The sequence below is a fragment of the Lagopus muta genome, chromosome 12, assembly GCF_023343835.1.
Source record: "Lagopus muta isolate bLagMut1 chromosome 12, bLagMut1 primary, whole genome shotgun sequence".
In the NCBI taxonomy this organism is placed as follows: domain Eukaryota; kingdom Metazoa; phylum Chordata; class Aves; order Galliformes; family Phasianidae; genus Lagopus; species Lagopus muta.
Genome location: NC_064444.1, coordinates 4,464,422 through 4,491,064, shown reverse-complemented (window position 1 = coordinate 4,491,064; position 26,643 = coordinate 4,464,422). Strand labels below are relative to the sequence as shown.

Below are 26,643 nucleotides of genomic sequence, written 5' to 3'. Positions count from 1 at the left end.
GTTGTGAGCATGTGGTGAATATAAAACCTTGTATTTTAATGGGCAGGCTGTGAGTTCCTTTGGCTGAGGGTCTGAATTCTGTTCTGTTCTGTCCATGCAGGGGTGATGCACTGCCTATCTGGAGACAAACAGCAATCTCCGAGGTCTCCATTCAGAATATTCTGAGTGTGGAGCTGGGTTGGCAGTCTGCTGTGCTGAAGTATAACCACTTCTCAAGAAGATAAGATGAGATTATCAGCTGGCATAAGTGCGTGTAGCTATCTTTATAGTCTTGTATCTTTAGCACTGTTGCAGATAAAGGCAGTGTAGCAGCCTGTAGTCCAGAAAGGGATGCCTGTGTTTTAACTGCCTGTGGTTTTAATCTTTCCCAGCTCAGCACTGCTGTGGTCAGCAGCACTGAACCATTCTGTGCAATTGAGCATTCAGCTGCCAAACCCCATGCTAGTATGGAAACAACAGTCTGTCCTCTTTGCAGGCGGGCAAAGAGGGGCTCTCATAGCAGGAAAGTAGGAGATATGTGAATAGTAATTATTTTATTGCACAAAAAATAACAGTTTCAGTTTTCTAGTGCTGAAGGGCCACTTGGTCCAGGAGGAGGGTTTCTGAGCCTGGTGTATATTGAGCACTAAGTGTGGTAGAGCTGCTTCTGTAAGGAGCACACACTCTTTCCTCCAGTGGCGATGCAGAGTTGAGGCTATTTAACTGTCAGCTAGGTGAAGCTTAAGGACTCTTCCAAATACGCTTTTTCTGACATCAGAATGACTGCCTGTTCTTCCTTACAGCTCTTCACTTGCACAGGTATAGGTAGGAAGGAGGAGGAACTGGCTGTGCCAACTGTGAAGTCTCTTTTCAAGACTTAGATTCTGTATCAGAAATATGACTTTAGATCACACAGGATCACATGTGGATGACGTGATCCTTGTGACCACAATATGGAAAGTAGACAGATTCCTTCCAAGGCATTAAACATCTTCTTTCTACATTGGCTAACATATTTACCAAGCAGCCTGATTTAAGAAATGCTCCTTAGTGTAATGGAAGGCAGACAAAACATTTCAGTTGTAGCTGAGCTGACTTTGCCTTGGTAGCTGTAGCACAAGTGGGGCAGTTGGAACAGGCAGGAATGGCCAAGAATACTGAGTTCTCTGTCATTTTCTCTTGATCCAGCCCCCTGCAGTGAAGAAGGGAGAGGGTGATGGCTGAAAGCAGAAGTACTCACAGGTTCCAAGTGCTAACTCATCCTCCTAGCTTGTGGATTGATTTTCATGGCTAGAGAAAGGTAGAAGTGCTGTACCTCCATTAAAATAGCCTCTGAGAGAAAGCCACTCAATAGCATGAATAATTGAACACTATAAACAAATGACAAATAAAACAGCCTAATAGCAGGGGATGTTGGATGCTTGTACCGCATTAAAATAGGTTGGGTCTGAAGTGACTGAATTATGCTTTGTCAGGAAGAGAGGGATATCAATATTGTAAGGGAAAGTATCAGTGCAGATACCACAGACTGCATTCCCCTGCCAAGGAGTGCTTCCCTAGGGCTGTGTCCCAAGCAGCCTGGGGAAAGTGCAGCAGAATCACACTGAGGACACTCCTAGGCTGCTCTTACAGTTCATCTCTGGCTCGTGCCATCTAGAGCATTGCGTGCAGGCTTACCGAGCAGGCTGCTGTTGGCTTAGTGGGAGCCATCACACTTGGAACTTGGTATAAAATTGCAGGCAGACTCAGGCTAAATGCCTCACCTCAACAATCTGACAAGGGTGGCAGGATGATGGGCAAGATAGAATGAGTGGTACAGTTCTGTGAGGAGTGCCTGTAAACATTTCCTGTGACAATTTTCAATATTTTGATGTGTTTTCAGGCCTTGAAGTTGCCCTAGGGAGCCGGCTGGCACTGCAGCTGAGTCACTGCGGTACCCGGCCGCTTGGACGGCTCCGTTGCTCCATCTCTAACGTGCTGAGCGCCACCGCGTGGGTGAATTATACAACTCCTCCTTTGAGAACGATAAGATTGAGATTGCCCTGTAGCCGTCTGATAGCCTGGAACGCTCCGTTCCACCTGCTGGAAACTGTGCTACCATTCTATTAGGCACCATTCTTAGGCTTCCTTCTCTTCACCCAGGTTAGCAGTGCAGGTGCTGATGTTTCCATTGGCTCTTGCACTGCAACAGAAAAGCCTCGTGTCTTTAGTTGAAGAGCTGAGGGTCGCTCTGGAACACTTAACTGGTACAGTGCTGAGGAACCAGCCTACAAGAAGATCCCAATTCCTGACCCATCAGTACAAAGCAGCAGCAAAGAGACTCCTGACTGCAGCACAGCAGCTCTCTGGAGACCCCAGTTAAGGGGAGCATTAGAAACTGAGATCTGCCACGCTCCTAATCTAATCATGAAAGGCTTAGGTAATTGTCCTACAGCTAATTTAATGGCAGTGAAGTTCACATTGTCCTTATTTTGTGTTCAAAACAGGCTCCTGACAAATTAGAATGATATTTTCATACAAACATGTTTCCAGCGCTTAGGTTAGCATTATACCTAGCACACTATTTAACCTTTCATCTTTATTACTAAATTAGATGATAGCTTGCTAACAATGCTTAACAGTGCTTTGTACCCCTGTTTAACATGGCGTGATGAAAAGTCACGATTAACAATCTACACAGACAGCAGTACTGGAATGTCACCACCTCAAAACACCAATTATTATTATTTAAGTGGTCTTGTTTTTCCAGCTTAATACCATTTGCTTGTATTTTTCTCTCTGTTCAGAGTAACAGATAATTTGCACTCATATGCACAACGGGTCATGATTCAGATGGAGAGACAGCAATTCACTGTGGAAAAAAAAGCAAATTTTGAGATATGTAGTCTTTTCAGATAAAAGCCTTCCAAAGTAAATGTGGATTGAAAAAAAATCCAAGTTGAACTTATATGATAGTGTTAGATAATCTGAGAGAGAAAGGGGTTGGTATTTATGAAACAGAAAGGAGATGTGATGACATAATTAACTCCTATGATATAGACATAATTATTAGTTGTGGGAGAAACATGGAAATCATGATTTCCCATAAAAGTCATCTTTTCAATGGGCCTGTAATATTTAGTATCCAGTACTTATGAGTGCTAAGTTCTGAGGATCAGGACATAAAAAGCCACAGAGAAAGTGGTTATTTGGTTTAAAAAAAAAAAAGTCTCCTTTATTCATTTTCTGTAGGAACATGCTGGTAAGCATGTTTAATTTCTCCCTCAATTTACACAGCATTTAGTCATAGTCCAAATCTAAAATACACTCACCCCATTTTATTTTGAAGAAAGGCATTCATTACAGATCGATGCTGGCAAACTTTGAATTTACGCTGCTGCAGTCTGTGGCTCCAACCAGTGCATGCTGGCCTAACTGAAGCTTCTTCCTGATGATGGATGCAGCAAAGTTGTGGGATGACTGGAAAGCTAGGAACTCTGCTTGAGTAGCATACATCAAACCTCCAATAGAATTCCACCTGTGTCACCCTGTGTGGATTAATATCCCCCTACTTCCCTTCAGAGCAACTGAGAGGTACTTGGTTTTCTCTCCTGATTTGTGCTTGGCTTCTGATCACCGTTTTAAAATCATGTTTTAAAAAAAGCTGTACTCCAAACCTCTGCTATGCTATTATGGTTTGTAAGACACAGGTCTGCACCACTCAAACCTTTAGACGTCACATCAACGTCGACTACGTGATTGTGGAGCCATTAAGGTCAAGTCTAACATAATTAGTTCACTGGTTTGCAAAACTGAAGTTTTAGTTTCATTCATTCATTGTCTGTCCTCATTACAGCAGCATGCCTCCATGATCTCAAAGGCACACATGACATGACATGGCATTATTTACTGAAGTGTTACTGATCACACGATAGGCACGTGATGTAGAATTCCCTGTGACACATGCAGCGTTTACTTAGTCCAGACAAAAGAAAATACAGCCTAAACAGTGCACTCAAGAACCTAGCTAAATGATCAGTGCATGAGTTTTGAATGGTAAGAAAGCGCGGTAAGTCAGAAAACAAGGAGCATACCTTTGTAAAGGCAGAATTATTTGAATTTATTAGTTCTTTATGTTTTCCTTCTTCATTTTACTATGTAAAGAAGTAAAAAAAACCAACATAATCATGCAAAGAGGTAGTTGGTGGTAGTTTTTTTGGCATAATTCTTGCAACTATAACTAGGTCAAAGTATTAGGAGGTTAGGGAGGCACTGGGTTTTTCTGTATCCCAAAGTTATATAAAAATCAAGCAGTCTAGAATATAAATCCCTTACGAGTGTGCACATGTTAAACATTTTATCACTGCAATTATTTATGGCATGTGTATGTGAACATAAGTGATACTTTTCAGCTTGCCAAAACTCAATATTCTCTACTTCAGTGATCGATGACAGACTACAGTGAAATATTTTATATGGGTTTATTTCATTATTCCAGCTCAGTCCTCAATGGATTTTATGTATTTCTCATAAGCATCTTCACTCATCAGTTCATCAAGTTCAGCAGGCTTTTCCACAGTCATCTTGATAAGCCAACCTGCAGTTTGGAAGTTAAAAAGAACAACAGTTGCAAACAGCCTGCACCAAGGGTTCATCCACGACAGAGCCGAGGAACAGCAGTTCCACCACTCATACAGAGCTCTGTCACTGTTAGAATTAAGGGCACCTCCTCTGCAGCAGAACAGCATTGCAATACTTTAAAAGCAAACACAACAACAAAACCAAACAAATAACCTGAAGGTGCCTTCTGAATCAGAGGGGTTAGTTCAGCACTGTCTCTGACGGTGGCTTTAGGAAGGGACTGTCAAGGAAAAGAGTCTGACCACCCAGGATCATGAGTTGTTACAGAATCAAGAATGAAAAATACCACCAAGGGAAAGAGATTTAAACTAAACCTCAGTACCTCTGGAAAGAACACACTGCAATGAAGTTGTCAGCAAAGGCAAGACTACAATACTATTATTATGCTATAAATTTTATTGGGCTTGAACTACATTCAACATATTCAATTTTAAGCCTCCATACCATTAAATTTGAAGAACTAGGAATGACAGACCTATCTGTGATCACAAGCAACACTGCCAGCATCCAGGTGGCACTCTGTATTGAAAGATAAAAACAACATCTTACCATCTTGATAACAAGATTTATTGACGAGCCCTGGGTTGTCTGCAAGGGCAGCATTAATGTCAGTCACTTCTCCTGTGAGAGGAGAGTAGAGTTCACTAGCAGCTTTCACACTTTCCAGTGCCCCAAACTCATCTGAAATACAGAACAAGATTTCACACTTTTAAGAGGAATTCACAAAGCACTCGAGTTTCAATCAGACATTGCAGCGATGACCTGTCTGTGCAGCAGTGCCTTGACACTGAGGGAGGAAAGCTGTCAAAGAGTGGAAGTCGCCAACTCAGTATCACTGAGCAGCAGCACTGAGTCCTGCAGGGAAGTGGCATAGCACTGGCTATTACAGGAGGAATGGAAATTTCTTGTGTTTGGCTAATTCATTGGCTAAAGCCCTACAGCATGGTCTGACGCGGGGTTAGAAGGAATCCCATTCAACTATTGCTGCAAGACTTCTAAATAAGCCTTCTATTTACAGTGTAGACCTTTTTAATGCCAAATCTGGTTACAAAATAGAACTTGAGGAGCTGGCTTGTTCTTCAGCAGCACTATCAGCTGTTACATTGCACTCACTGGAAAACACTCATTAGTATTCAGAAGCAGGGTGCCGGAACCACCCAGCTGCTCTGCTCTCCTTTCTATTTCATATGCAGTTATGGAAACAGGGCCCGGAGCAGCATTAGACAAGAGCAGCTCTAAACCATAAGCAAACAAAGGCTGGGGAACGTGGAGCAGTCAGAACAGCAGACAGGGGACAGAGAACAGCACGTTCTGGGAAAGCCTGGGATTAGAGTAGTGCTGCAAGTGGTAGAAAAGAGAAGTGGAAATGAAGTTCCTTCAGATAACGCTACAAGTTGGTTAATTAGAACCCTAAACAGAAAACTTCTGTAAAGCATTCACCATTCAGTGTGACAATAACAGCTGTGGCCTCAGCAGCCTGATGCAGAAGGATGGGAAGAAAAACTGCTGCTTCACCTCAGTACATTTACACTCTCGTTCTGCAATGCCTGAAGCTAATGACAATCTTTTCTCAGTGCTCTGTGTATAAACAGGGACAGGTTTTTCCTTTCTACCCGTTGATGTTCACACCTCTTTAACACAGAAAATTACCTACCTGAATGATTAAAAGGGCAATAATTGATATGTTGGATTGATACAGCTGATACACAGAAATTACTGAGTGTATGTTCATGGAAAAGTTAGAGCTTGATATCAGTTAAATTTCATTGTTTTACAACATGAAATACGTAACTGCAAAATCACAAGTAAGCCAGCCTCAACACTGCTAAGTCCAATCTAAGCATAAATGTGTTCTAAAGCAGCATATAGGTAAAAGTATTACAAAAAACATATCTAAAAATGTTTGGTTTTAAATAAAGATCTTGAAAAGTAGATGCTTCCTGCTATCATGCATGGTAGCATGCATTCAGAGACTTCGAAATGAAAGCTGTCATCTCTATTCATAGAAATATCTGCTTTTATTTTGCATCCAGATGAGTAATGGTGTTAACAAACATAAAGATTACTTAATAAAATTCAACTTTGATAAGAAGCTAGAAGTAGAACTAGAGCTGAAACTTACCATCTTTATTCAATTTTGTCCCAATTTCTGGAAGACTACAATAAACAACGTCTCCTAATGCTTCCTTAAAAGAAAAACAAATGCATCAAAGCTTACAATAAAGAAACTGTAGGTAGGAGTTATCTGACACAGTAACTCTAGAAGCAATGCAAACAAGTCACCTCCCTGTGTAAATGCAGATGTTATTTAAAGATTGTGCATTTTTCACTTTTTAAACACTTAACTTGAAAGAAAACCAAATTGTTAGGTTAGAGTGACCCAAATGGCAAATTAATTGCTACCTATTGTGATGTTAATAACCCTCAGGCTGAGCTGCAAGGCATGTATCTACAGATTTATTCAGGCAGAACAAGAGGAGCATCTGCTTATTTTCTCAGTGCCAGCCAGCACAGCACGTGTTGTGATGGACAAAGTTCCCAACAATTTCAGGGAATTATCCCTCTGGCACAAGGCACAGAAATGTCACTTGAAATCAAATGCAGCGATTCCTCTCCAGTGGCAGCTCAAGAGCTGTAAGCATACAGCCTGTCCTTCCTGACTGAACAGGAGCCTTACCACCAGAAGAATCAGCTCGACTGGAACAGGCTCCTGCCTCTTCAGTGGCAAAGGTACCATATTTCACAAGAGCCCACAGATCTGACGGAGCAGTGGGGGCATTTACAGAAAGCAGATTACAGGAAATGCTGCTTGTCCTAACGCTAATTCCACTTCATTGCTAACTTCCCATGCTAGAAGTTTCATGTGCAGTAAATCTCCGTCCTGAATTTGCCTGTGGCTACTCCAAATCACATGCTTGCACCAGATCAAAACAAAACTCCAAAGGGTCCCCCTACCTCCACTGTTTTATACTGAGAAATATACGCTGTGTTACACTTCTGTTTGGAATAGCTTTTTAGCCAGAGGAACTGCACCACATTCACGTTCAAGTGGAATCTGACCTGAAAAGTGCACGGCAGCCTCTTACTACAGCCACACAGTCCCAAGGCCTACAGAACTGTGGTAATAAATGCAGTTTTAAATTCAGCTGACCGTTAAGTTTCCATCACACTCAGCTTTCCACAGCTTGATCTAAACCGATTAAGAATCTATCAGAATGCTGAAACAACGTGCACTTCTCAAATAACGTGACAGTGCCAAGTCCAAAAATCTCATCCTGTGTGTATAGCATATGCAATTACAACAATAAAACAACAGCAGCTATCCAAAGAGCAAGGACAAGAGTATGGGTAAGTAAATATTGCAGGCTTGGGTAGGAAAAGAGAGGGTTGATCAATACCTGTGCAAAATTGCTGATTCCTACTGTTCCAATGCCATTTTCAACTGATATCCATTCATGCTTGTCTGTGAATTTGCGGGCTACAATGAAACAAACTTGAAACTTCAGAAATAAGTGGCAAGTTGCTGGCTTAAATGCAATACATTGAAGTTACAAACCCTGCTGGTTTGCTATGCTTTCCCCTGAGGTTGGTGCTTTGTTTCCCCACACCCCCCTTGGAAAATACTCCAAACAGCAAATGCAATTTGCAGAAGCACTTTGTTCTGCTCAGGACACACGTAGTGACACAGCAGCAGCTCACTGTGGGGTTCTGCCTGACAGCCTTCCTGGTTCCGGTGCAATCATCCACAGGCTGATCAACCATGGGGGGAAAGTGAATAGTTCTCATTCAAATGTAAAATACAAATCCAAAGCATACATGTTTACTTCACTCACAGTAACAAGCCTTTCTATGATGCCTTCAGGTCTTTCCGAGCCATTTTTGTGCTTCTTTCCCAGGAATAATGAAGCTGCTGGCAGAAGGCCAGCGTTAATGACAGTTAAATAGTGTCAGCATTGCAGCATCTCATTCAACACATGAAACAAAGCCACAAGGTGAAGCTGCAGCCTGTCTGCTCCGGGCAGCTGAGTCCCTTCCCTGCCCTGACATCTCCTCTACAGTCTACTTCTCCCATTTCATGTCATCATTGATGTATACAATATCAGGCACAGTAAGTATAGGTGAAATTAATAGGGCCATTCAAACAGGAAACAGTTACCTAAGAGAATTTGTTGTTAATACTATTAGAACAACACTCATTCTGAATAGTTTTAAGATATGCGTGTGTAAGACTGTTAAATCTTTTCCACAGCAATCCTGCAATTCTGCATACAGTGTAGGTCTGTAGGACTCAGGGCTGCTCATACTGTATTTTACCAGCAGCAGTTATTTTTATATTCAAAAGAAGAAATTGAAACAGTTTTCTTCCTGATACATCACACCAAGAGCTTCCAGCCTGCTTTGTCCTGCTCCTCACATGCAATTTTCCTCAGCAGTTCTTTGGGTTTTCTTCAGTTTTTAAATTTCTTCTCCACGTTCCCTTCTTGCACCCCTCCGATCACACAGGGGATGTTCCACAAGTTGGGGAAGAACTTAAACAGAGTTTCCTGGGAGATAAGTGCCAAAGTAGCACAGCTGGGCCCTTCTTTTGGGTCCCAAATCCTCTTGGGCTCCTTGCACCCCCTAAAGAAATTCAACTTCCAGAAAGCCTTATTTCTTAGGCTTGCATATGTCAAAAAGCAGAAATCCTCACTTCAGGTCTGTTAAAATCCTCACGCTAAGTCAGTACCATTCTGAGATGTTTCAGTTATAGTAATCCTATTACAAGAGCTGAATGTGTGGAAGAGGTAAAATGGTCTCTCTCTTATGGCAGCTCAAGTTTTACATTTGTATTTATTGTGGCAGCACAATATACAGAAGCAGAGCACACAAAACAGACTGAGTAAAATGCTAATAATGCATTTTCCCACGCAGCATCGCTCAAATAATAATAAAAAGACCACAGAATTTCATCTAGCGTTATTAATATCTACATAAATCTCTCTGGACATGTTCTAATGAACAGAAGAAACCAAATCGCTTTAGGTCAATGCATTAACCCCCAGGTAATAGGGATTTGATTGGAAATGAGTAATGAACCATGAGAACAGAGAAGAACACAGAACCTCAAGCCCCCACTGAACATTAATTAACATTATGCACATCACAGAGGAGCCAGCCAGCACCTTTCTATGTGGGACAATAACATTGTGTAAGATTTGTTTTAAAGGGCAAGATTACAGGGAAGAAAAAGACAAGTGATAAAAATTTCACTGCTTTGTTAGAAATTGACACGATCTTAGCAGTCTGAAATGCACGTATCCTTCTTGTAGGATATTTTTCACAAAGAAAAAGGTTAAAATGAGAAATTCTAACCATGTGGCAAAACCCACGGTAAGTAAAGTTCAGGTCAAATGAGAAAGAGTTAATAAGTAATCTCAAAATTCGAACTTTGAGCTTATGTGACTGGCACATGAAAGAAATCAAAATAGATGTATATATCGTATAGGAATACGCTCATATATATTCATAAATAATGTCAGAGCACAGGAAATCTCTTCCACGAGTGTTCTTTGCCACCAGAGCATCTCCTTGTACTCCAGCTTCATTCATTTCAGCACGGCTTTGGTTTCAGCTTAACGAGCACATCCTAAATTCAGACCTGCCTCTATTTCGGCAATGGACACCTGCGAGACACCACCTGCTGCACAAGGGCACGAACACAGCACAGCAGCTCACGGCACACGCACACCTCCACACCTCAGCGGCTGCACACGAGCGCTCAGACCGATCCCGGCTTCCCTTCCGGCACGGCTCAGCTCTGCTGCCCGCCGAGGGATCGCTCCTCTTTGCGCACCGGGAATCGGGAGCGCATCAGCAGCTCAGCGCGGAGGTTCTGCCAGAAGCACGGCACAGCACTGCTGCTTCCAGCCATCTTGAGGCACCCTGCCCGGGCAGCTCTGCCCTTCCCGCCTGCACGAGGCAGCTAAAACACAACACAAAGCGCTTCTGTGCACGGTGTCCTTCCAGGCCCGCTATTTAAACGCGCCGCGCCCGGGACAGAGGAGCCCCGGCAGACCTCGCGCCCGGCCGCAGAGCTCAGCGGTAACGCGCAGCTGCGCGCCCGGGGCAGCCAGCGGCACCCACAGGATTTGCCTCCGCTCCTCACAGAGCGCCGAGTTGCGCCGCGCGAGGACGAGCGGCACCTCCCCGCGGCCGCCGGGCCCACGCCGGCGCTCCCGCACTCACCGGACAGCAGCAACGAGCCGGTGCCCAGCCTCCGCGCCGCGGGGACCCGCGGCCGTAACGAGAGGCGCGAGCAGCGCGGCGCCAGGGCCGGCCCGAGCCGCCGCAACGCCAACCACGCCATCTTTGCCGGCGGCCTCGGGCGGGGGCGGCGCCGCGCCGAGCTCCCGCCTCATGGCGGAGGCGGCCGTTGGAGCCCCGCGGCGGGCGGGGCTGCCGTGTCGGTGCGGCGCGGAGCCGTCCGGCTGCAGCGAGCGGGGTGGCATCGAGCCCCCCGTGAGCCCTGCTGCCGGCCCTGCGCTGCCCTGGGAGATAACGGCCCTGGGGGCCGGCACCGGGCTGACCGCACCGCCATCTTCCAGGGATGCTGGGCAGAAAGCGAGCGCCGTGAGCCGAGCGATGCGACGCACGCTCGGTGTTGAATCACTACAGGTGCCAAGCCCGCAGGCGGTGCGCATGGGATGCTTTATTTCACGTTTCGTGCGAGTTTTTAGCTACAAAGCATCAGTCTGCAAGAGTTTGTTGAAGGCTACGTACAGCGTTCTAGTCAGAAGCACAACAGCCAAGTGGCCGTTACAGCTGGCAGTTACAAAGTACGATCTTTTGCACGCTAACAAAGCAGCTTTTCGTTACGGTTGTCCACTAATTGCTGCGGGTTGCTTTGGCTGATCGTTACAGCCCGTCTTCTCTTCCTGCTTACATTTAATCCCAAAGAAACCGAAAAGTTTCATGAGCATTAAGTCCACGATTTCCTCCTCTTCTGAAGCCTGAAATAAGGACAAGAGATCAGTCAACAGGCGGGCAGGCCAGGAGCAGATGCAGCTCCTGCTGGAGGTAGAGAGAGTTGCAGGAGTAGATCTGCATTCCGTACCATAGAGATCAATTGTTACTCTAGGCAGAGCACGGATCGCTGCCAAAGCCGAACACCATGCAGCTGCATTCACCAAACAGTCTCAGGTAGCCTGAGGGTGTGCATGCTGCTGAAGAAATATTGACTCTGTCAAAGGCTGTGAAAATGTTGCTACTGGAGCCCGGAGTTCACTAGCTGACTGCTGTGCAGGTCATAGAATCACAGAATCATTAAGGTCAAAGAAGGCCACTAAGATCAACCCACCCCTACCTGCCCATTGCCCACGTCCCTCAGTGCCCAATCCCCATGGCTCTTTAACACCTCCAGGGATGCTGACTCCCCAACTTCACTGGGCAGCTGTGGCACTGCATCACCACTCCTTCTGAGAAGAAATGTTTCCCTATACCAAACCTGGATTTCACAGAATGCTATCAATACCTGAACAGATCAGGAGCTTAGTGACATTGTTAAAATGAGCTGTAAAGTCCTCATCAATTCTGTAGCTGTTTTGGTACTGATTCCAATGGAGCTGGGGCTCTGGATTTAGTATGTGAATGCCAGGCTACAGTTCTTAAAGTCTGAACAGAGACTCATCTGAACAGGAATGGACAGTGTAATTCTGGAAAATCTGAAGCATGCTTTATGAGTAAATGTTGACTTCTTAAAAGTAGGACCGAGTTTACATAGTTTCATCGGGTGGTGGAATAGCTATGCCATGAGTAAGCTCTGCACAACAAATGTTAAGGAACGGCAGGAGAGCTGAGATGAACACACCTGGTAGTGCTTCTGCTCCTCACTGAAAGCAACCAGAATCACTGAAATGAAGAGATTCAGCACCACGAACGTCATGAAAACAATGCAGGATCCAATTAAGAAGGAACCTAAAATAGGATTGTAGTCCAAGATCTGTAGGATTAATAAGGTAAGACATGACATTCTGATTTTTAAAAAGGAGCATATGTACAAGCAGCTATCACACAGTTAGGAGTTTGTCCCATTGAAAGTCCTTGTGGGTAATAAATAACGCTATAGTTATATATCATATGTATATAGATAAATTTTCTCCTTTTACTTTAGGGCTTTAATACAGTATTGTACAAAGGAGATGAAATATTTCATACATATGAAACATTAATGTGGGCAGTCTCTGTGTTTTGCTGTTGTTTTAAGTGTTTGCATTTGAATGCACAGGTATGGAAATTTGAGGTGAAATCTGACAAACCTGGAAATTTGTTTAGCCACATAAGTACCAGCTGCAGCTCGGTCAAGTCCCAGCTTTCAAAGCAGAAATAAAATCCCTGTGTGCTTTTATTTAAGATGTCATTACACAGAAGTCCAGTCAGACTGTCACGGAACGTATCAAGTAAGGGTTGCATAGGAATTAAAAAACATAGGAGTATATTTTTGGGATTAACTACTTGAATGGATGTAGAGCTGAAAAGCGTTATGCCCAATTACTGATCTTACCCTGCTGGATTCGTGGTCTGAAAACATAGAGAGTCATTCCAAGGATATTTGAAAGAACCCAGTGAAAAAGTCAGTAATAACAAATTAAATGTAATGAAGATCCCTTGTGGAAGGTGTTGTCTTTCTTGAGAAGTGATGGGTGCGTGTTCAGAGTAAATGCCAGGACATCACTCACATATTTATATCTCTGTAGTGCTCTAAGGAAAACTGCTCAAAACTTTATCTGTAGTCAGTAAGTAACATATCCAGTTAAAATGTAAGCAGCTTTCTCAATGAAATATTCATTATGAATCTACCAATGTTTAGGGTGGGATGGGAGATATATTTCACTGCTTTTTTAATTGCTTGAATGAGTAATGAGGGCTCCTTTAGGAGGCTGTGGCACTTGCAAAATACGATTCATGTCTAGCACTAACCAAGAGTCCTTCTATTTGCTGATTCAAAGCATATATGAAAACTGAGGTGTTAATTGCACTGTGATGAACTTTTCAAAATCAAGAGGGAGTACCTCCTCGTAGTTGAAGATTCCCAGCTGAAGACTGACCATGGTCTCTGCTGAATCGGAGAGAGTTTTGTAAGAGCAGAGCTTCCAGCCAAATATCAAGTTTGTCTGCAAAGGAAAGAAGGCATATCTTGCATCATAATCACAGTCCTTGCTGCAAATCAGCTGATGACTGATAATTCAGAGAAAGCTCTTCCAGTCTGTCGTCAGCCATGAAGCCTTTTTGTCTTTTTGCTCTACTGGATTTTTTTTTCTCTATTTGTTTGCTTTGTTTACAGAGGTGTGCATGAGCTGTAAGACATTTTATCCTGGATTTAAGAACCATAGAATTATTTCTGTTGGGAAAAAAACCTTTAAAAAAGACCAATAATTACTAAATCTCATTAGAATGAAAATAATATTTTATTTGCATCTTGAGTTTTACTATGATAGGCATAAAAATAATTATTTCCCACCTAAAAAGAAGACAAACAGAAAATGATACTTTGTGCACTCTTCCCAGTTTGAGCTTTACTCAAAAAATGACTTTTCCTGTACTTTGCTGTGTACTTTACACCTGTGACACACAGAAAATCCTTTTCTGTTGGTTTGTTTGTTGTCTCCGTCTTTGATTTTTGTACTGAATTTCAGAATTTCAGTTTGCAAAGAAAGAAGCAGGTGGATATTTTAACTGCCTTCACATATATGGAAGAATTAGAATCCAGTCTTCTAACGTAAGGTTTAGACAGGCAGCTTTATTCAGTTTTACCTTTCAAAGACACGTTGCTCTCCCCATTCAGAAACAATTCATTTAACCTGGCAGTGCCTCAGTGCAGACTGAAGACAAGAGAAACCACAGTCATACTCACAGCAATGGAATAGGCGAGAAACATGACTGCAATAACAGTGATGAATCCAGAGATATCACCCCATGCTCTCCTTAGAGTGGAGGTGATCATGTGTAACTTAGGGTTGAGCCTCAGCAGATGCCACAGTTTCACTGTGGAGAGAAGCACGAGGAAAGCAATCAGGTAGCCAAGAACTGCATCGGCTCTTGCTGTTTCATTAAAGCTTACAGAGCTGTTAGAAACAAAGAAAAGATGTATTAGACCATCACACAGGAGCCTGGGAATGCGTACATTCTGGAAAAGCCAGTCACTCTGAGCTTGTTTTCAGTGGAGAGCTAACTTGAGTTTTTGCTTGGCTGTTTCTGTCTCTGCTCCCTGCTGTGTGCACACAAAAAGCTCAGCTGTACATGACTGTGCTTTGCTTCCCTAAATTATCCTGTGATTCTCTGAGCTTGCTCTTCTATGGCCATTTTCTAGCAGATGCTATTATTTTCCATTCATGTTAAATATTGCTGTCCTCTGCCCTATGTTTCTTGATGGTAAAGAATAAAGCAGATGATTTACTAGCTTGGATGTCCTGTAGCAGCCAGGGAACTAGGAGCTCAGTTAGTTCTTCCTAGGGTTATTGCTTACTCCTCTTTGTGCTCCTGGTAGTAGCTGATGTCTCGGCTCCCAAGGATTGTCCTCTTCACAAACACTGACAGGGCACTCCAGCTAATCAGTATAATGGCCACCTCCAGGAGATTCCACTTGCTGTGGAAATATCTCCATTTCAGAGTCTTCATCAGTTTTCCCTGTGAAAACAGAGCCTTACTTTGCAGCCCAACACTGTATCATACAGTAAACTTCTCAAGATTAGGTCTCTGTCCTCCACAATAAAGCAGACTTCTGCACATCATAATTTCTCATCATCTTTGACATTCTTGCCAAACAAAATGTCACCTTCCTGCTTTTTAATGAAGATACACAATCTGATTCAGTCTTCCACTGGTGCGAGTCAACAGCAGCACTACTGAAATCAACTACTGAGCTAAAGCTTTCACAAATGAAAGACAAAAGGTAATGCTGTCAGCAGGATTTTCCAGTGTATCTCACCTGAACGATCATGTAGTACCCGATAAAGAGGAAATAAATTACTTCTGCAGCAACAACAAAAATGTGAAGACTGTTGGTGTATGGGTAGAGCCGGACACTCTGCAGCACTGCACTTGTGAAAAAGGCCCCTGGAAAATAATGGTGGTCAGCTCAGTGCTGTAATAATTACATCCTTCTGTTTTCATTCAAACAATTTAGTTCATTAATAAGAGCTCCATATGCACATTCACATCAGTGTCAGTCCGAATCCAGTTATACTGAGATTTAAGCCCGACTGTAGGAGTAGCCCTGTAAATGTTCTTTGAAAGTTTCTTCAAATTTCAGACAGTCAGTGGCTTTTGGGATGCTAATGCCCTTCTGTGTGGCAGCATGATATTAATCCCAGCAAGACTGAGTTTGGATTAGACTACAGATGTTAACTGAAACAGGAAGGACTGCAGATATAAATCTGAATCTCATTCTGAAAAGAAAATGAGCCCAGTTTTGTGGTTTGATATGGGCATAGGTTCTCACCTAAAGCGTTAGTTTCAAACATCAGGCTTACAATGCAGAACAGGTTCACATTGGCATTGTAGACTGTAAATTCAACAAACACTGCTCTTGTGAAGGTGTCCAGCCAAACGTTGTTGAAAAGGTACTGGAGAATTCTGCCAAAAAATGTATAGCCAGTGAGATAACTCATACAGTATCATACACTGTATCACACAGAGGATAGAAGTGCATCGTTTCATAGAGAAGCAGCACACCCAAGGTAAGATGTTTACTATTTCTTTAGCATTATGTACTTCTGCAGCTATGTGAATATGGAATCCACGCATGCAATTAGGAAAAACAGGTTATAATTTTTGATCTGGTTGTTATCTAACATGGAGAAAGATTATAAGAATATAAAGTACACTGAAGTCATCACAGTGATATCTTCAATATTCAGCATAATCCACAGTAACAAAATTCAGAATTCAATCTGAGATGAATCCTAAATAGAACAGAGAAAAGAGCACCATTGTCAACTACAGCACATTCACTGATATTTTACCAGGATGCAAGCTTTACCTGGAGGCATTCTGAGGATCAGTTCCCAGGTGAATCACATATCCCCCTCCCCCATAGAAGGCCAGTTTGCCCCAGACGGGCTGCCCTCTCAATTTGGTCTGGCTCTGATAATGCCAGGCTGAGCTCAAGTCTGAGGAGATATCAAAGACCGAAGTGTTCCAGTGTTCTCCGTAGTCTGATGTGTCTTCTGTTTGTAGGGAGTATGGAGCATGGCATTCCTGAATCACGTGCTGGAGGGTGGCTGAAATAGGGCAGGTGTCTCCCTTCACTCTCACTTGGCGAATTCGAGCACTGCCCACCAGCTTGGAGTTCCCATCTGTAATGAACCCTAAATGGGAAATGGAAAAGACAGAACTGTGATTAATATTTCTTCTTTTCATTTATCCTTCTGATATGCATTAACATTTTCCTATAGATTAAAAAAAAAACCAAACCACAACAATACTGTAAGCAAAATAGTGCTTGCGTTGATTTAAACTGAATTCTTGGAAAACATCCGTAGACAACAGTTTAGTATCATTACCTGTCTGACTTTATAGAGAAGGAAACAGAGGTCTGCAGGAGAAAAGAGACCTGCCTGGAGCAGAGTACCCGCGTGCAGTGCTCACACTTGATCACAGCTGGTAGTGCCATGTCCAAGAGTGAACCATGCCATTGTATGCTCATAGGTGCTCTAAAGTGTGAGCTTGAACATGGCTCATATTTGTTAATGGGTATGGACAGATGGAAACATAGTGATGTTGTATAATTATCCTTCACAGTGACCTAAGACAGTGCAGAGCTCTCCTGATGGAAAGCTTTATAGTACCATCTATCTGCCATTCTGCTTTTTTTCTTAGTGATGGAAAGAAGCTTAATTGAAACTGAGACATGTACCTGGAATGGGTAATGTAAAATGTGAAAAATCAAAAAACTCAGTGCAAAACTGGAGTTTTGTATTAAAGATAATGAAAATGTCAGGCCAGGTGGTACTTGGGGTCGCGATGTGGGGCTTTTGTTATCCACCAGTATTCAGTTTATGAAAATTCACATTAGTCTTACACAGTCACAGTGTCTTCCTCCAGTCAAATATGCATGTACAAGTTGGAGATAGATATAAAAGATAATGTTTCAGAAGCTGGCAAGCTGAAGTGAATCAAGATGATATCAAAACTGTCTCTGCACCTTTATATGATCCATAAAGATTTTTTACTAAAGTAGTTTTTGCCCACGTGAAAAAATCCTCATAACTGTAGACATCACGGAATCCTTCTGAAAAACTGCTCTCAATATGCTTGTTTAAGTAGTAGGAATTGGGATCTCTTTGCCCATAGGCAACCAGTAACAGCATCCATAAAAACCCCAGATAGGCTGGAAAAAAAACACAACAAACACAAGAGGAGTCAGTGCATTTGAACTGCTGTTCAAAATAGATTGTGTGAATGATTACTGCTGTCACCACTTATTAGGTTAAAGAGATGCTTTGCAAGAATCTGACTGACTAGTGCTAATGAATTTACACAAGTTATGTCAAAGTGCTGCAGTTTAAGCATATCACATCTGAAACACAAGTAGGAATCTGGGAAGTGATTGAGAAAATAAGCATGGAGGCTGGCTGAACATTAGCAATAATGACAGCTCTAAACAGAATGAGTAGCTTGATTTTGTGTTTAATGTTTTCACTGCTGTAAAAGTCCTGATGAATACAGCTGAATAAAACAAGATAAACTACATATGAGTAATACCCAGGATTTCTCTGATTATGGCAAATGCCTTCTGCTCCTTCATGCAGTTGATTTTCATTTTCTCGACATCAGCTGCAGGAGGTGGCTGGTAAATATTGCTTCTGCTGTCCCGTCGGGCTCCAAAGAGAGGATTTGAGTCACCTGTGGGTGAGAGCAATAATGCCTGGAATCAGTCAATAGATCATTTGTATCCTGCTTTTCACTTTGGCCACTGTAAGGAAATACTTCTACTTAATGCTTTCCCGTAAGAATTCAGGTGATGTCACTTAAAGAAGCAGTATGGTAAGGCAGCACTGGGGAATGATTGAGGTCCTGAGCAGCGTGTCAGGTTTAGGTACAGGTGTCTTTCTCTGCCCATTCAGGTGTATAAAGGTAACCAGTGAATTCCTCACTATGAATCACATATTGGTGCATAAAGCATTCAAAAATCTAAGAGAACATTTCACTTTTTAAAATAATTTCTCACTTTACAGACAGTTACCTGGTGCAGGTAAAGGTCCATCAATGGCAGTGTTTTCTTCATCCTCATGTTCCACCTTCTTCAGAACCAGAGCAAAAAAAGCAGCAAATCCCAGCACCTGCAAGAATTAGCTGTAGACTCATGGCATGCCCATTAATATATGAAGCTCAGGGTTTGGCACACACCACTTTGGGTACAGCTACTGTAGAAGAACAACTGTCCTTTGGCTTTGTGCAACTTGTGCAGCTGAAGCTTATAAACAGTGCACAAACCCTAACTCAACTGCTTTTGTTGTATGACATATCTTCTTTGGTCACCTCGTCTACTATTAAACTCTACCAAAATGAGAGATGAAACTAATGTAATGCCAACAAATGACAACAGAACTCTGTAATACATGTTAGCTTTTGTTTTAAGGGCAAAACGACTTCAATTTCAGATGTTAAATCCTGTGGTTCTTTTAAAGGTACTATTTTCCTGTAATGATAGCAGAATGAGTTCATATTGGCCAGTGGTTCCATTTCTGAGGATCTCACCTTTAAGGGCTGAGTGATGAAAAGACTTTCAAAGAAGGAGATGGCCATGGAGATCAGCCATTTGATGGAGTTCTCCTTACCATAATGCAGCCCATAGAGCATGGTAAAGAACCCAGATACACCACTGGTGGCTGCAACAAGGAACCAAGCAATGAACACAAACCACCAGGGCAGCCCTTTTGAAGAAGAACTTTTCTTTTCATCACCAGAGAAGCTCGGAGTCAGTGACCACCTTCAGAATCAACCAGAAGAGAAAAAATCATTCAGCACTGGAATAGAAACCAAAATCACGTTCTTCAGGTTCTGTGACTATAGGCAACATTTTGTGATTTAAATTCTTTTAGCTATTTTCTTCTTTGAGCTAATGTAACTACACAGAATATATGGATGGCAAAAAGTACAGCAGGCAAAGATACGAGAAAGTGTGCAGACACCAGTGAAAATAAAAAGAAATACAATGGTCTTACTTGCTTCTCATGCGTTATTGAAACTCCAGTAGAAATGAAAGAAAACCAACCATGAGTGCCTTTAGGTGCTGGATGCATCTCATGATCACCACAAAGGTCAGAGAGATAATTAGTGGTATTGTTTTCAATTCTTTCTACTTAATTATCAGGTTTCCCAGAAATATTTTTTGCCTGCTTATTCATTTTATTTTCCCCATGCGTTATTAGAGACCAGAGAGACTTCCAAAGCTCAGTGATTATCTTCAGCACTTTACAGCCATGTAGCACTGCACTGTAACATTCAGTTTTGAAAGCAAAAGTGACAGAGAGTGAGGATCTGTCATTACTGCTTTTATGTGTAGTTCACTGCATTGAAATTTCTTTGTTGCTCCTACAATAGAATAATAGTAAGGCATGTTTCTACAGCTATTATAATGATTATCTACAACATATTAAGTAGTAATTATTTTCAACGCACCGCTTTTGAATTCATGACCTGAATTTACTTACACCGAAAATGGAATGAGAATTAGGTTACCTCTCAGTGATGGATGCTGACGTGCAAATCTGGTTCTGCAGGAGGTTCTTCATGTGCTGAACCTGCCGAACTGCTTGAGTATAACTCTGAGGTATCTGAAATTTATGGGGCCCCAGTAATTCGAGCTCCATCTCTACCTGCTGGAGTTGCATGTACAAGCAGCGGCTGTAATCGCTGCACTTCAGTCGCTCACAGAGTCTCTTTTCAGGACTTGGGCTTCTTATTTTTTCTGCAGGAAAAGAATTTACCTTTGAACTCTCCATCCTTGAATGCTCATGGAAAAGACAAAAAGAAGTAGGTCTTCGTGAAATCAGTGGGATTGTTCGCTCACATTATTTAATTGAAATTAAACCAATGCCTAAGTTAAAGTTGGACTGAAAGGAACAGCAGCAGCACAAGGCCAAGAAGAAAATAAACGGGACAAAAAAACTGATATTTGTGGGTCTTGATAATATATAGTTCATAATTAGATACTGATAAAGCTATTAGCTAACATTTCATTCTACAGCAAAAGAAATAGAGATTTCAGTGTATTTACTTGGGCGGTAGAAGGTGCACAATGAAAGGAGAAGGCAATGGGCACAAATTGAAACTTAGGAAATTCCATCTGAACACAAGAATAACTTTTGTATTGGTGTGATTGGACACCATGGAGGGGTTGCTCTGAGAAGCTATGGATTTTCCATCCTTGGATACTCAACATTCAACTGGATGCAATCTTGGGCAATCTGTTCCAGTTGACTCTGCTGGAGGATCCCTTCCAACCTCAACTGTTCTGTGATTCTGTAATTGCCTTTGAGTCAGAATGTAAAAGCTTGGGTCATCCCATCCAGAGTCACCATCAATTTCAATTCAAAGGTTTCAGTAAGTGTGTCACATTAAGCTGTTTACCTTGTATATCCATAGGACCTAGTGTGACAGTTACAAGGTCATCCTTCTTTTTGTTTTCATCATAAAACTCTTGCCCAGCTCTATTCTGCTGGCAAATGACATCTTCAACCAACGCCAAAAGCATGTTGATATTAGTTGATTTTCCGAGATCTGATACTGAGGTCAGTGATGGAGCCTTCAAGGCTTTAAAGAGCGAGTTAGCAATTCTTCTTATGTCCTAGAAAAGACAGCAGCAATATAACAGTGACTCAGACTGCAGTGACTTAAGCTGATGTGGTCAGGAGGTGCTACTGGCTGGGCGCTGCATCTATTGCTAAAATGGGTAAGGATGGCATATCCTATAGGGCTGGATGTAACAGCTGGATATGACAGCTAGATTTCAATGAGTTCAGCAATTCAGTTTTCAGGATTCAGTAATGCAGCTGACCTGTCTGTGGGCCTAAGCTGGGGAAGACAGGGTCTATGATACCTTTTCTCTTCATTGTCTTGCTTGATGTTTGCTTTGAACTCAGTGAACACAGTGATTTTAATCACTGTGCAAGGGGATGAAATGTACATAGGCTGATCTTGCTGAAGTTGAGGATTCCCTACATGTGGAATATACTGTGAAAGTGGATAACCCTTTGCTCATCCCATGGCAGTATAGGTGAATAACTGAGCGTTCTGCACCAAAGCACATTTGGCTCATCGTGCCGGGCAATTTGAAAGTCTTCTGGCAAGGAAGATTTCTGCTCTTAAACTGGAGGCGTCGAGTAGCGCAGGACAGCAGAGGGCAGTGCAGGACCCACCGGGAAGCAACCACAGGCGCTTACCTTTGTTACAGCCTCTGGAGAGAGCGAGATGGCTGGGGTGACCTGTGGGGCGGGAGATAGGCTTGGGGACACTCGGACATTCTTTCCTGGCTTCTTCTCTGTGCCCTGCATGGCTGGCCGGGGTCGCGTGTTCCTGAAAATCTGCACGATGAGCAGGTTGATGGGGAACATGAGGAGGGAGCTTTCAAAGCCGATCATCACTTCCTGCCATGTGAACTCAATCTTACCTGTCAAGATCAAACAGGCCAAAGGAATAAAAATAACCTCAGCAACCATCACATGTGTCTCGTGAAAAAGTCCATTTGCTCAACTGTTACTCTTCTAGATTCTGCTGTCTCTCTATTTTCCTGTGCAAGTAACGAAAGCAATTGTTACCCAAATCCATTTTCTGCTCAGCTGGATCCTTTGGCACTCCCCAAAACATGATGCTGGTCAGCATGGTGCAGAGCAGCAGTGAGAAGCAGCATGACACGCGCTGGGCTCGTGTGAAGGAGCTTCGTGGGGAGCGGCTGAAAACTGAGTACCAAATGTGCCCATCCTGGAAACCCTTGGAGGTCTTCATGAAAAACAGGTTGCTGGGAAGGAAGAGGGGGAAATTGAATGAATGCTTAGGAAGGAGAGGAAAGAATAAAGCTGTATTTCAGGGTCCTGGCCTGTTCATGCTAGGCATAGTCAGAAGACATATTAACTATGAAAAAAAAATCAAATATCATGGCTTGATTTACATAGAATGGTCATAGCTTCTCATGTACTTTCTTTCTGGCCACACCATGGTGGTGAAGATAATCACGAGCAGTTTCTATATACATTTTTAGGGAAATTACACTGAAGACAAGATGCTTGGGTTTCCACATGTCTCATTAAAGCACTCTTTAATGTCAGTATTTCCAGTCTGATGTAACCATTAGGGTAATAGTCAGGTACTGTCAATCATCCTTCTTCTCCTCATTCAGAGCCCTTTCAGAGCAGTAGAAACACCCCACTGTTTTCTTTTTGTCTAGAGAGTTAATGTTTGCATACTCGCTTCTCTAGATTGACTGTTACTAGGAGTAAAAAGGCATAAAATAGAAGATACCTGAACTGCTTCATGTCTTGCTCTGTAGCTACTGGGAACACTTTATCTAGGACACATTCTCCAATATCAACTGCTAGCCAGGAATTACAGAGGAAGTACCATTTCTGGTCCCACGCAAGGTCATGTACCAATACTCGATTCACATACCTGGTGGGAAAACATACAGGGCACAGTCATGTGTAACTGAGTGGTGTGAAATTCAGGACTCAGCAGAACTATGGAGGACAAAGCCTGACCTCTGACTTCTTTGGCTGCGTCTGAATGGTGAGGCACAGAACACACATCAGAGTGCCCTAAAATAATGTTTTTCTGAATACTTAGGTTGGTGACCTGATCCAGAGCATGTTACAGCTCCCATCTGATCACTGTGCCTTCGTTTCATGCAATATTTTCTGCAGCATGTTTGATGAAAGTCTTGCACTAACTCAGAATCAACTTGTAGTATAAACTGCATATGGGAAGTATTCCTTGTCCTGCAGTTTAGACCATGATATGATCTATTCATCTGGGGAAAAAAAATAAAGGCAAAACTAGTCCTTACTTTCTAGAACTGTAGAAAGAATAACTTCAAGTGCTGGGAAAGGAAAGCAGTTGTCATTGTAAACATATTTTTGAATCTTTATTATTGCCTTGTATGCACTTACCAGGATGGATTGTCCCCTGAATTATCATGCCACAGTCGAATACTCTGCAATTCCCCTAGAGGAAAGAGGGTACAGAGTAGGAAAACATCCACTCCTCCACGTTCAAACACTGGTGTCTCAGGATCAGTTAGATGATGTGGCTCACTCTCTCCTTCTAGTCCATAGAGAGTGAGTGTCACCTGCAGAGCAAGATAGCGAAATGAAGGATCACTCATCTCAGAATCCTATATGTGATTATTCCTCTGACACACTCTGCATACTGTCTAGCTTAGAAGTTGCATTTGAGCTGTGCTGTTCAATAGCTTGGGTGCTCCTTTATTGCTCCAGTTCTCTAAATGAGTGCACTGCTCTCTTACTACACAGTACAGCTGATACCTTGGAGGTTGTGGCTGCCCCACGGCGATGTCCTGTGAAAACTGTCACAAGATAACGATACTGAGCAAAGGGATCATTGTCTTCCAGCACTGTGATTTTTGCCTGCAGAGTGACATGATACAAACAGGGCATTAGCAGCTCTGTAAGTATAGATACTTTAAAGCTGTGGGTAGGAACATATCATCTTCTGAACAGTGTGAATGGGTTAGGGTTAGATGAAGACTTGTGTTAAAGCAGGACAGTCAAAAAGGCAATTGGCCTACATACTTTCAGTCTTTATTAATGCATGACTTACTTTAGCATCATCCTGGATGTCTTTCCTTCGGGCCCAAATAACTACAATCACATATATCAGAAAGATACATCCTACTGTGGTCACCACGATGGGGTTGTCCACAAATGTACCAAATAGCTGTGCAGTTCTGCTAACATCAACAGCATTAGGCATGACAAAGAAGGAGCTCCCAAAGAAGGTCAGATGGTTGCAGAGACATTGTGTGCTTCTAGAATTTGTTTTTGGTCCTACCTGAAAGCCAGAAAAAAACTCTGGATAGAAGATTTTGTTTCAAAGTATTGGATAACTTACCAAACAAATGAAGACAGTGCTGAGAATGGTGAGTTAGTATAGAGAACTGCTGTACAGGAACAAGTTGTTATTAGGTATATTAATTCTGATGTCCAGCCAGAAAAAGGCATTAATAATATGATACAAACTTGTCTGAACAGCTGAGTTTCTCTTTATGTAGGAGTGCATCCCAAGAAGTGTAATGGGAATGCAATTTGAAATTTAGTCATAGTGGATTAAATCTCACTTCTTCATTTTACTAAAACATCTGGGAATTATGTTATTTTGTGGTATGAATTCAATGGGCATCACAGGGGTTGGCTTTGGCATATATAATATAACGATTTCTTTATTTCTTTCTACTTACCTGACATCCATAGCTGTTCCAGTTCCCTTGCTGCTCATCCCAAAATACACAGCGGGATGCAAAGCAAGTGACAGCTATAGCTAGCCCGTCATAGACAGTGGAATCCATTCCCATGTCTTGTGAAACCATCAAATAGTAAGTTCCCTCTCCAAAAATGAGTTCTTCAGGGCTAAGAACCCAGGTATTTGTTTCACCTTGAACAAAAATATTTATTTTCAATGTACATGTGGAAATGTGTATTTTGAATACAGCTATATTGCATATAATAAATAAACTGAACAAAATAAAAGAAACAGGTACCAAATAATCCTTTGCAACTCGTTGTTCAAAGCATCCCACTCTTTGCTCCTGAAGCACAATAAATTGAAACTCCTTTGAGAAGTTTCTTTCCAATTAGATGTCAGGCTCATTCTCCAAATTTGTGGTCATAATGACCCCATAAATTTGTTGGTGAGCACTCCATGATATCCGTACTGAATGCCCTCAACTTCCCAATAGTGAACATGTACAGGGCGAAGTCTTTTGGCTACATAAGCCCAGAATGCAAAAGTTAACTCATCACTAACATGCTGTCTTACCTCCAGCAGTTTTCTTATAGAACAGATGACTTTTCATGTCATAGTTAGTTTCATTTGGCCGATAACCATATCCTAAGTAGAGTATTAGTGGAATGTCTTGTTCACATTCCAGCTGAATCACTATTGATGTGTTTTCTGAGGTGATGTTTACTTGGAAAATGCTAAAATTGCTCAGGTTCAACTGAATTCTATCTTCCTGGGGTGCAGAATGCCTTGGTAATATTATCTGGTTTTAAACAGAAAGACAAATACAAATAGAGACCAGCATCTTACTTATCTGTAAGCACTGTGAGTTTCTATAGGTACAGCCACACACTAGGTAATCTTTTCTATAAGTATGGCTGTCAAAAATATTTTCATGATACTGTCAGCTAACTTCTGAAAAGTCTTTTTCCAACCTGTATAGATTCATCACAAAATCGGTGATCTTCAGTCAGAAAGCTGAGATTATTACTGAAATAGTGGTCACATGAAGTACATAAATGAATTGCCTAGATGTCAGTTTATAAATGGGCTAGGAATCCCAGACGTTAGCAATATGAGCACGCAGTTGTTGGGTATTGAATCAGACATTACATTGTGTTTCAAGGTCACTGTAATCTGGAATGGTTTTCCCCAACCGTTATCGTTGTCACAACCATTTAATTGAATATCATCTCTTTTCTAAGAAATATCTGTCATTTCCTTCTTCATATCACAAAAATAACTCCATTACAAATGCACACACCCATTATATATTGAAATGAATACAGTTCCACCATTTGTAGTCAAATAAGACAGTAATATACAAGACAGCTTGTAAACAGATGGAAGAGAGAAGAGGGATAGAAAATAGTGAGTTTACCTCAATGTTTTCTTTAAGATTGCTGACTGGTATGATCAAGCCATCCAGACCAGTAAGACTTAGACCTCCCACTGTTCCACTGATGTCAAAACTGGTATCACTGGAGAAAAAGGGATTCATGGCCAAGCTCACCATCTGTTAGCAAGACATTAATAACAATCTCTGAGTTACTG

General features: G+C 42.2%; 2 protein-coding genes across 2 annotated transcripts in view; both read right to left on the bottom strand.

The window, feature by feature from the left end:
• Positions 1–4,425: 4,425 nt before the first annotated feature.
• Positions 4,426–10,991, bottom strand: GCSH (glycine cleavage system protein H). The gene is made up of 5 exons (XM_048958145.1): positions 10,825–10,991; positions 7,998–8,077; positions 6,722–6,785; positions 5,149–5,280; positions 4,426–4,555 (listed from the first exon to the last, which is right to left on the bottom strand). The coding sequence occupies exons 1-5, from the start codon at positions 10,943–10,945 to the stop codon at positions 4,458–4,460; spliced, it is 495 nt and encodes a 164-aa protein (XP_048814102.1). The 5' UTR covers positions 10,946–10,991; the 3' UTR covers positions 4,426–4,457.
• Positions 10,992–11,449: 458 nt separating this feature from the next.
• The window catches only part of PKD1L2 (polycystin 1 like 2), a 32,921-nt gene continuing 17,727 nt past the window's right edge, over positions 11,450–26,643 (bottom strand). Inside the window, exons 20-42 of the mRNA XM_048959048.1 lie at positions 26,471–26,605; positions 25,627–25,852; positions 25,049–25,242; positions 24,412–24,642; positions 24,117–24,218; positions 23,742–23,920; positions 23,098–23,244; positions 22,398–22,597; positions 22,023–22,249; positions 21,211–21,427; positions 20,320–20,548; positions 19,336–19,567; positions 18,821–18,917; positions 18,340–18,480; positions 17,780–17,965; positions 16,616–16,943; positions 16,076–16,209; positions 15,563–15,690; positions 15,101–15,261; positions 14,489–14,699; positions 13,647–13,748; positions 12,446–12,577; positions 11,450–11,588 (exon numbers count right to left, since the gene is read on the bottom strand). Of these exons, the coding sequence (XP_048815005.1) occupies positions 11,451–11,588; positions 12,446–12,577; positions 13,647–13,748; positions 14,489–14,699; positions 15,101–15,261; positions 15,563–15,690; positions 16,076–16,209; positions 16,616–16,943; positions 17,780–17,965; positions 18,340–18,480; positions 18,821–18,917; positions 19,336–19,567; positions 20,320–20,548; positions 21,211–21,427; positions 22,023–22,249; positions 22,398–22,597; positions 23,098–23,244; positions 23,742–23,920; positions 24,117–24,218; positions 24,412–24,642; positions 25,049–25,242; positions 25,627–25,852; positions 26,471–26,605 (4,077 nt within the window). The 3' untranslated portion in view covers position 11,450. The remainder of the gene's footprint in view (positions 11,589–12,445; positions 12,578–13,646; positions 13,749–14,488; positions 14,700–15,100; positions 15,262–15,562; positions 15,691–16,075; positions 16,210–16,615; positions 16,944–17,779; positions 17,966–18,339; positions 18,481–18,820; positions 18,918–19,335; positions 19,568–20,319; positions 20,549–21,210; positions 21,428–22,022; positions 22,250–22,397; positions 22,598–23,097; positions 23,245–23,741; positions 23,921–24,116; positions 24,219–24,411; positions 24,643–25,048; positions 25,243–25,626; positions 25,853–26,470; positions 26,606–26,643) is intronic.